Raw genomic sequence first — 10,722 nt, forward strand, 5'->3', positions numbered from 1 at the left:
AGATTCTCCATGTTCTCGCTGGAGTTATCTTTTCCATCTCAAGCTTTCCGTTGCTTTTTGACAGTTTCAAGACAGAAGAAGATGCTTTTAATATGGCATTACTGTATCCAATATCCATCCCCACGAGTGGCATGGCTGAAATATACCAGACCCAACAATTTCCTACTCACTTTATCTTGTTTCTTCCAAATAATGGTCCAATTTATTCAAGCCTCGAACTGCTTTAACCTCTCTCTATCTCTCTCTCTCTCTCTCTCTGTGCTTTTGCGTGTGTAGAGAAAAGAAAGAAAAGCTGGAGGATTGCACGCTGGGAGTCCGTTGCTTTTCTAACAGTCCACCATGACCACCCAATCCCTCCAATAACAGCCTTCCAATCTTCGCAACTTATTCCTCAGAGATCAGAGAGAGAGAAAGAGAGAGAACCCAAGTGCTGATAAGAAGAAAACAGCACTACCCATCTTGTTCTCTTCAAGAAACGGTGACTATTTTCCTCTCTTCTCTTCAGATACAGTCACTCTTCTCAATTCAAATCTCTCTCTCTCTCTCTCTCTCTCTCTCTCTCTCTCTCTCTCTCTCTCCCTCTTTCTCTCTCTCTCTCTCTCTATGATGTTGCACACAAAGAAACCAAGCATGTCTGCCCAAGATAGGCACGTCTGTGTTCAGGTGGAGTCTGGGCTTGTCCTGACGACTGACCCAAAGCCCAGACTGAGATGGACAGTGGAACTGCATGACCGCTTTGTGGATGCTGTCACTCAATTAGGAGGCCCTGACAGTACTCACTTCTCTCCTCAAATTCTCCTTTTATTTTTTAGTGCAAAATTCTCTTCTGTGCATGCCTTTTTTCCTCTGTGATTTGAGCACTTGGCTTCGCCTTCTTCTTGGGTGTCCTCCAAATTAAAATTAATACATGCAAAATTGATAGAATGGTTTGATTATCAACAGAGGCAACTCCAAAGACAATCATGAGAGCGATGGGTGTCAAAGGGCTAACTCTTTACCATCTTAAGAGCCATCTCCAGGTAGTTCTCAAGGCCGAAAGCCGATTAAATTAAATAATTAATTTAAAGCTATTAAATAACTTTTCAGGCCGTCTGTTTGGTTTTTCTCATAATTGATTTTTTTGGTATTTCTACACCTAATTAGAAGTTCAGACTTGGGAAGCAGCCACACAAGGAATTTAACGATCACTCAATGAAAGACAACGGAAGAGGTAAATAGAATCACTTTCTCTTCTCTCTCTCTCTCTCTCTCTCTCTCTCTCTAAACGATGGGTAGCGCAACCAGTTGGGTTGGGTTGCGTTAAGTAAACACTTCCTCAATTCAAGTTTTGAAAAATGTTGTTCTTATGGCGTATTGATATTAGGATTAGGGATCACTGTAGAAGCTAAGTGGACTGTTTCTTGTCTCTTTCTTTCCCGCCAGCTCTCTTTCTCTCTTTGTCTTCCATTCACTGACAGTGAAAAGGTGCTTCATGACACAGCATCTCTAGAACAACAAAGGAACGGAGGCTCTTCGTCAGGAATGATTAGCATGAGGGAGTATGGATTTCGAATTATCATGAATGATATAAATATTAGACCACTAACTTTCCTTTGTTTATCCTTTTAGAAAGTGATCATTGTTTTAACTTAACTTGCTTTATTAGGAATGTACACATAACAGAAGCCCTCAGATTGCAAATGGAGGTGGAGAGAAGATTACACGAGCAGTTAGAGGTACGGGATTAAATAATCACTGTTGCCGATAAATTTTTCTGGTACTATATATATGATATATCCTATACATTCCCTGAAAATATGCCATACCATATTCGCTCATATCTGCATCCGTCTGAGATAAAAGAGAATAGACATAAAATATACAATACAGATTTCTTGCGTACATAGCTAACTGTATGGCCATGCATGAATACAGGTGCAAAGACATCTCCAATTAAGGATAGAAGCCCAAGGGAAATACATGCACAACATCCTTGAAAAGGCATGCCAGACGCTAGGTGACCCTGTGGCATTGAAGGATAATATTGGCAGCCAACGGGTGGTAGATTTGGGGACAATGAAGAAACTGAACTCTCAACTGAACTTGTCTTCGGTCCAAAATCTCCAAATCATTTGCGGAGATGGCAAGCAGCATCCCCAGATTGATAGATTGCTAAATGGAGTTTTGTTTCCGACCAACCACAATGTTTGCATAGGTATGAATATATAAAATGCATAGACACACATACATATATATGTATAACGAACTCAGTATTATTAGAATGTGAACTCAATATATATAATATATTTGTATTCATATTTATGTGTGTTTATGTATATATTTATATTGCACGGTTTTGAGTTAGACAGGTGTACGTGACGGACCAGTTCAATCTCATGAAGATGATGGAAATTTAGAAGCTGCACCGGCTAATAATACCATTGACAACAGGAACGAGGTAGGTTTGATGGCGGACTCTTATGACAACAAGCATATTCCGTTATCTGAAGGATTTGATGTGTGGAAAAGGATACCGTCCTGCTGATAGCATGACGGCCACCAGACCACGAGGACGAGGGACAAATGAGCAAAAGTATTATTTTGGATAGACCTGATCAATGTATATATTTTCAACCACTAGTTGGTCAATCGAACTTAATACTGATCAATTGTTACAGAACTTAATCGTTTGACAGCAGTAACCAGGATGTTACTTTCATGTATCTGTCCCCAAAATCAGGGTGGATTCGTGAAACATTTTAAAAAGTATTTTGCTCCAATTTTTGGGACACTTATATGGAACAGTAGTATCATATTACTATTGCGCAAAACGGCCCCATTAGCTACATATTAATGTCAAGGCATTTGGTATTTCAGGAATAATGTACATATTCATACAACATTGACTTCCAATGAAAACATTGCTCCCGTTACCATCCGGCCTCTAAGAAGCAGTTTAGCATCAGTAACAATTTGTTATTATCCGTAAAAAATTTGAGTAATATTGTGTTCCATAAATCTACCAAAACTTTAGAGAGGGATCATTGGACACTCAGTGAGTGTCCAATGTATCTACCCCAAATGTTAGAGTAAATTCATGAAATACTATAACTAGTGTTCCATGAATTTGCTACGATATTCAGGGTAGATTCATTGGACATTTCCTGAATGTTCCTTGCTGCCAAATGACCCTTAAAGGTTTGCGTTGGTGGACAAAGTCAACTCATAATACATAGGTGAGTCATAAGTTTTCCTAGTGCGAAGACAATGGATGATATATATGTGATCCTCATAAATCCGTTCCAAACGAAGGGCTTTCATCTATCTGACTGCCCAACGGCTGCCAGATTTACAGTCTAGGATAGGCAACTTTTGGTTTGTTCATGGGCTATTTATAGGATTCTAACACAAAGATATAGGACTTTAAGTACGGTTCTCAAGGTTAGGAAAATTGACCTTTTTCATGTAGGCGGCTTTGCATGTCTGCCATCACATCTAAGGGTTGTAGCTGGGAAATGGAAGGGGAACTACCAGACTGAATTTGCTGCAATATCACATTTATTGGTTTATTTTATCCGATACTGGAATTGCACAAATTAAGATGGATGCTTGTTTGCAATTTTACTAGATAAGAAAAACTTATAGTTCGCATGGAAAAGGAATAAATAAACATCATTTAATGTTTGCCACATTTTAACCTGCTGAGTTTTTTTAAGAAAATGCATTTTTGTTTATATTGGCCCTTAGGCCCTTTACTTGATTCAGACAACTAGAAATAAAAGTCCCCAGACCACTGATAAGTGACTGCCAAAAAACTTAACGTAATGTACATAAACTTTTGTTTCAAAGATATTATATCATGAGGCTTAAAGAAGAACGAATCTTTCATGCATCTGAGATGAACGGTGAAATTCACCTGCACTTCCTACAGAGCCATTTGACATTAGGAAAACTATGTGAGTGTTCCATGAATTTGTCGTAAAATTGGGGTAGATTCGTGAAATATTCATGCCAAACATCCTCTACATGTAATCAATTCATGCTACTATTCCTCCATAAATGATCCAATATAAGCTATATATGCTTAATTAGGTAAACCAACACATATTTGCCTGTAGCATCATATGCATAAAGGATTCACACTTTATTAGATGGAAAGAAAGCAAGCATGCATCAGATCTTGCTTACACTTATTTTCCCTTTTTGGTCCCCTATGGAATTTAAGTGTATTTCAATTTGAAACTTCCACATAAAAAAAAAACAGATAGCATAATTAATGAGATGGAAGGGAAAAGTTGAAACTACACACATTCTCGTTGCTGGACCCTACAGGATGCCTTCATCTCGGAGCAAGATCATCGCAAACTTAATTCCTTATAGAACAAAAGGTAGAATGAAAAGTAACAATAATAAAAATGATAAGGATTAAAGGAAAAACATGGGTCGGCTTACCTTTCCACTTCAATTTTCTGTCTTGATCATCATATATTTGTGTTTGTTTTATTTGTCATTCGCAAGACTCGTCCTCAACAACTCCACACTTTCTCGGCAAAATGTTAATTGAAAAACTGATCTATTGGTTGTTTGCTTTTGACTTAATAACGTGTTGCTTGCCGTCTACGGATCCAGTCAAGGGCGCCACGCACCGGTCCCTGTTTCTAATTATTTAATGCCATTGAGTTGATCTCTCTTTCTAGGAGAAGTATAATTGGTAGAGTCAAGATTACGATTGAAAATAGACTCTTTTGAAGGCTAGTTCGATCCACTGTCCGAATTGAATGGCGAAGCCAGGAATTTTTAGATAGAGAACACTTAAAGTCACAAGCCCAGAAAATTTGGTGTGGGCACCTACATATATAATTTTTGAATAGTCACATATATATAATATACTTTTGGGCCTTTCTAATAAAAAATTTTAATGGTCGGATGTAGGCAGTAGTGGCCCACACCAGCCTCCTTGTATCTTTGCCACCGCCTAGTCCAATACCTGAAAAAGAATATCCCTTGGCCGGACAAACACCAAGTGTCCCTTCTCTGTAGAGGCCTATATATGCGTTGTGTCAGATGTAGTCAAGTCTCTTTTACAACCTGATCTGATGTTAATATTGTAGTTGAATTCGTCTCTAGTCCAAGAGGCTTATATATGCGTTGTGTCAGATGTAGTCAAGTCTCTTTTACAAGCTGACCTGATGTTAATATTGTAGTTGAATTAGTCTCTGGTCCTGCATAGGATGAAGCTGTCCTTGATAGCGGTAAACTTGGGATACTGTGGAACACTTTAATTTTCGCTTTTGCTTTTTTCCTTTTCCAACATATCTCATGCCTTGTAGGGCCCTGTCTTCACATCAGACACCCAAAATTGAGCGCTACACCATAAAGTAATCTCATCTTGTCTAGTATGTAAGATCATTTGATGGGCCGGCATATGTCTATGAGAAATTTCAGACATTATGGCTGTCTTAATGTAAATATCCGCTTAAGTGATTGCATTTCGGGATATTACGTCATTTTAGATGGTATGGGGTAATTTTGAAATGTATAGATACCGGTACGGAATTACGGACTCTTTGATGGGTGGAATCCGTAATTGTCCTTATTATAAAATGGTAGTGGTCCCTGGGGGGTCATGCAATGGTTGCCTGAAACATTGGTTTCTAGGGTTTTCCTCTTCCACATCTGAGAGAGACCTCAAGCGCGCCGCACGTACCCTGGAAGACCCTGCTGCGATCTTCCCGTGCACCAGATCAGATGGATTTAGGTACGCTTCCGCTTCAGTTTAAGGTTTCATTTATTTCAATGATTTAGCATGAGCATGATCCTGTTTTAGAGTATATACGTTTGGTTTTGTATATGTGATAAGAGGAGAAATCCCAACATTTGGTATCAGAGCCTATGCTCATTGTTGAATCGTTGATCTTTTGGATGATTTTTGTGCGTTCTTCCCGTTCAGATGTTCCCCATTTGGTTGTTCGGCTGCAAGTTTTTCAAAAAAAAAAAAAAAATTTGGGTTGAGGGCATGCGAAGGAAGCCGTCGGGCTTCCGTTGCAGCCATCAGGAGGATCAGAGAAGGGGACGAAAGGATCGGCGGGCGTCAGTCGCCGTTGGGCGATGGCGGGCCTCCGGCCATTGGGGCGCGTCCTGCCTGCGGCCACCCACGCCGTTGGGTGGCCTGTCGGCGCTCTCCGCGTCTCTCTTGCAGCGAAAACAGAAGAACAAGAAGGAAAGGGGGATAGCAGGGAAGGCGACGAGAAGGAGGAACGACCGCAGGGAGGGGCAATGGCCGGGGCCGGCAGTTATGGCCGAAAGGGCGGGGGGGCGACCGTCGGTTCGGTCGATGGCCGGCCGTCTGCCTACCGTGAGGCGTGTCCACTGGCGATCCTTGACGGTAGAGGCAGAGGAGGGCAGAGGAGGGGGAGGAAGGGCTTCGCCCGATTCTGGCTCCCACCTCCACAACTCCACCGCCGGAGAGTTCATCTTCGCCGGACGGCGCCGGACCACCTGCCGGTGCCCACCCAAGCCCCCCGGAGGCGATGTCGCCGTTCGCCTGCCGTTTGGTGCTTGGCAGGGCGAGCGGCGGTCTCGCTGCCTGCGAGCCGTCGAGTGAGGCAGTGGGTCGGACCGGGTCGGGTCTTGATTGACCCGATCCGGATCCATCGTGATTTAAAAAAAAAAAAAATCCTTTTGCCGCTGCTTGCCCGCGCGCGTTTGTGTTAATTTTTCGGACCGGGTCGGGTCCGACGAGACCTGACCCGTATCCATTTGGTTTAAGTTATGTAAATCGGTTCATTTTTTAAACCGGTTTTGGAAAAGGCTCGAACCGGTTCATTCGGTTTCAGACCGGTTCAATACTATTCAGAACCGATTCGGTCCGATTCAGACCGGTTCAGACCTTCTAGGGACCGGTTCAGACCTTTCAGATCCGATTCAGACCATTTTGGGACCGGTTCATTCATTTCAGAACCGATTCGAACCATTTTCGGACCAATTCAGGGCTTTTCAAAACCGGTTCATTCTGTTTTGGAACCGATTCTAGCATTTCAGAACCGGTTAAGTTGATTTTCGAACCGATTCGGGCATTTTCAGACCGGTTCACTTGATATTTAGACCGATTCAGGGCTTTTCAGACCGGTTCATTGAGTTCTGGAACCGTTTTGAGCCAATTTTAACCGGTTGAGTGGGTTTTAGAACCGATACGGTCTATTTTTGACCGATACGTCTAATTTTTAGACTGGTTAAGCCCTATGTAGGGGCATGTGGGTGTTCTAATTGTGGTTTAAGAACGATACAGGTCATTTTAAGGCCGATTCAGTAGTTCTTGACCCTCTTAAGCACGATTATGATACCGGTTTATAAATTTTGGACTCTTTTGGGCCCATTTCATTGAATCATTTTGGTTTTGGATTTAATGTAGGGCATACGTGTATGAGAATTTGGTTTATGCATTATGTTTTGCATGTTGTTAATTTGTGTGTGTACTTTAAATGAATGTTTGGAATGTGAATTTGAACTTTGGCCATGTCTGTTGTTTGAAATGAGTAAGTTTGTACTTTATGTCGCCAAAGTGACCTCTGTTGTATGAATTTGCCTGTTTTGAACATTGGATGATAGTATACTTGATCCATGCGGGCAATGATCAACCCAAAGGAGGATTGTTGCTTGGTCAGGTTTAAGTATACAAGGCAATGAATATGTGATAATTTTTCAGGTTTTCATGTGAATAGCAGGTCAATCCAAAGATAGGCTCATTGTTTGACAAGGTTAAATATCTATATTCATTGTTGACCAAGAATACCACTTGCAATTAGTATTTCAATCCAAAGATTGGATATTAATGTTGCACCGGTACCTTGTGATGGGATTTAGGCCATTGTATTTAAATTCATTTATATATGTTATTTCATCTTTGTACATGTATTGATTGTGAGCATGTTTGGTATTTTTGGTTTGTTTTTTGTACAGTGAGTTCTGCTTATATGATATTTGCAAATTTTGAGTACTATTCCTGAGTTAAATGATTCGATTTTTTCAAGTAAGAAAAGAAAGACTGTTAAGGAAATTGCAGTTGACCAATCATCTGTTAAGAAACAAAAGAAGCATAAGGAAGGCCTATTAGGCTGCTTCTTTTGCAAGGGTGAAGGTCATATGAAGGGAGATTGTACTGAGTATCACGCATGGTGTGAAATGAAGAGTACACTTTTCACTTTGGTTTGTTCTGAGGTTAATTTAACTTTAGTACTCAGAAACTCTTCGTGGGTAGATTCAGTGTTACTACTCACATAGTATTTATATAAGACTGCCTAAATTGTCGAACGCCAATTGATGCTGAAAGATTCATCTATGTGGGCGATGGCAAGAAGGCGAAGGTTGAAGCCATAGCAGATTTTCGGTTATTGTTAAAGACTGATTGCTATTTGAATTTGACAGAAACTTATGTGGTACTGTCTCTTAAACGGAATTTGGTTTCTTATTTCTTCATTGGACAAATTCGGTTATTATTGTTCATTTGTAGGAAGTAAATTTAAGTTGTTTCTGTACTCAAATTTTATTGTCACTGGTTCTTTGTCTAGTAGCGATAACCTTTATTTGCTTGATATGGTTGCTTCATATAATGAAACCTTGCATGTTACGTTTAGTGGTACTAAAAGAAATTAGCCAAAGAGAATTCTGCTATGTTATGGCATTGGCGCTTAGGACATATCTCTGAAAAGAGAATATAAAGGCTTATGTCAAAATGAATTCTTAAGTCCCTTGATTTTGCAGACTTTAATGTTTGCATTGAATGTATAAAGGGAAAATGAACAAACATTAAGGGGTTATAAGTTTTATAATCCATTCAGTAAGTCTTTCTTTGAAAGGAAAATGCCCATTTCTTTGAGGATATTGAGTTTGGGGGAGGTGATCAGGTTAGGAGCATTGCCTTTGAAGAGGGACCTAAGTCCACTCATACAGATGTTGAAAGCAATAGTCAGGTATTCATTCCTACCATTGTTCTATCAACATATTCAGAAGAAGGCAATGATGTCAATCTCCATACTGAAGAACAAACTCAACAACCTCAAGAAACAAGTAGAGGTGCCACTGAGGAGATCCATTAGAGAGAGGAGAAATACAATTTCAAATGATTTTGTCTATCTCCAAGAACATGATGTTGATATGGACTTAATGGAGGATGATCATGTCAACCTCCAGCAAGCAATAAAGAGTTCTAATTTTCTTAAGTGGATAGATGTCATGAATGAGGAAATAAAGTCCATGATGGACAATGACGTATGAGGACAATGACGTATGAGAAGTTTCTTCATTTTTATATTGATTTTTGAGGTTGGGTTTCGTTCAACCCGAGAAATTCATTCACGAATTTGTACATGTTAAAGTGCATCGTCATGTCATTCTCACGCTTAGTAATCACCTGATTAGGGACCCCAAAGAGTGCTTTCTTACGTTGCTCTCTGTTTCATGGATGTTTAATTTTCTTCCATACCTAACGGTGGAAGAAATCGATTTTCTTGTAATAATTGTGGTTTTTATGTTCACATACAAAAATATTTTTTAGAATCAAATTTTTCAAAAGATTTTCGAAAGCAAGAACCCCCATTAGTGAGGCCTTGGAGACTTAGCATAGGTTCTTGCATGAGTCCAAGTTTCTCTCTGGCCTACATAAAAATTGAAGTCGGATATTTTTAAGTTATTTCTTGATTTCAATTTTCATGAAGCATATACGTACATACATGTTATATACGTATATGTGCACATGATTATTTTTCTTTGTCATTCTCTCTTTATGATTTAATATATTCTTTTACAAACTCTCATATATGTATATATGAATACATATACGTGTATTCAATCTTAAAATCTCTCTCTCTCTCTTTTTCTAAAATCTTATTTTCCCTTTCTATTTGATTTAAACCTCCTTTCCACAAGCCTTCATATTGTATCCATACATATCTATATACATATATATGTATATATAAAGATGTATATGTATCTCTCTCTTTTAAATCATTTGTTTTATGATTTTCAAACTCTCCTTCTCTCTCACACACACACTATTCCTCTCATATTAAAGTCTTTCATCTTTTCCATTCTCTCAAATATTGTTCTCCCATGATTGAAGGTTTCAATTTCTTATTTGCTGACTTCATCAAGACCAAAACTCAAGTAATGACCCAATGTTGGATTCATGCTTCATGGTCTACAACTTCATTCCATTTCTTAGATGTATGTGGTGGTAGGAATACTCTTAGATGAATATCAGGGTAAGATTGAATGATTTCCTTCTAATCATGTATGATCAATGCATCCATACAATTACATTCACTTAACATCACAAATGATCACAAGGACATCTCTAAAAGAACTTAAACAAGATGAGATGGAGCTCTAACTAGGTTCTAACCAAATTAGAGCAAAATCTCAAACCTACTTAAAGTCTTAAGAGAACACTAAGTGAATTCAAAAGGTGATCTTCAAATGTTTCCAAACAATATTTGTAAAGATTTTTCAATTCAAAATTTCTCAAATCAAAATGTTTTACACTCTCAAATGATTCTTCAAAATTTTCTCAAAATCTTGAAATATCAAGTCTTCAATATTTTCTCAAACACCACACCACATTTAAAATGAAAAAATGTTTAAGCCAAAATGAAATGCAACATGAATAAACACAGCCCTTGTGTTAGCTACCCCTGGTAAAGGCACCGAGAATGGTTAATCCTCGTACCGATGGGCGAATCTCTTTTT

General features: G+C 39.1%; 1 protein-coding gene across 2 annotated transcripts; it reads left to right on the forward strand.

Annotated features, from left to right (window-relative positions):
• Positions 1-266: 266 nt before the first annotated feature.
• Positions 267-2,698, forward strand: LOC116264581 (myb family transcription factor IPN2-like). Of its 2 annotated transcripts, none has more exons than XM_031644883.2 (7): positions 267-772; positions 943-1,019; positions 1,144-1,210; positions 1,481-1,538; positions 1,646-1,715; positions 1,915-2,194; positions 2,349-2,698. In XM_031644883.2, exons 1-7 carry the CDS (start codon positions 604-606, stop codon positions 2,522-2,524), a joined length of 897 nt encoding a protein of 298 aa, XP_031500743.1. In that variant the 5' UTR covers positions 267-603; the 3' UTR covers positions 2,525-2,698. The 2 variants fall into 2 exon arrangements, with proteins under 2 accessions (XP_031500743.1, XP_031500744.1); XM_031644884.2 differs by having other exon boundaries at positions 2,345-2,491.
• Positions 2,699-10,722: the final 8,024 nt, after the last annotated feature.

The sequence above is a fragment of the Nymphaea colorata genome, chromosome 11 (genome assembly GCF_008831285.2).
Source record: "Nymphaea colorata isolate Beijing-Zhang1983 chromosome 11, ASM883128v2, whole genome shotgun sequence".
In the NCBI taxonomy this organism is placed as follows: Eukaryota; Viridiplantae; Streptophyta; class Magnoliopsida; order Nymphaeales; family Nymphaeaceae; genus Nymphaea; species Nymphaea colorata.

Bases quoted from the DNA above. Each gene is read 5' to 3' on its own strand.
- LOC116264581 (XM_031644883.2), top strand. From the start codon at position 604: ATGATGTTGCACACAAAGAAACCAAGCATGTCTGCCCAAGATAGGCAC. The intron at 773-942 runs GTACTCACTTCT...GATTATCAACAG, and splicing joins TCAATTAGGAGGCCCTGACA to AGGCAACTCCAAAGACAATC. The intron at 1,020-1,143 runs GTAGTTCTCAAG...ACACCTAATTAG, and splicing joins ATCTTAAGAGCCATCTCCAG to AAGTTCAGACTTGGGAAGCA.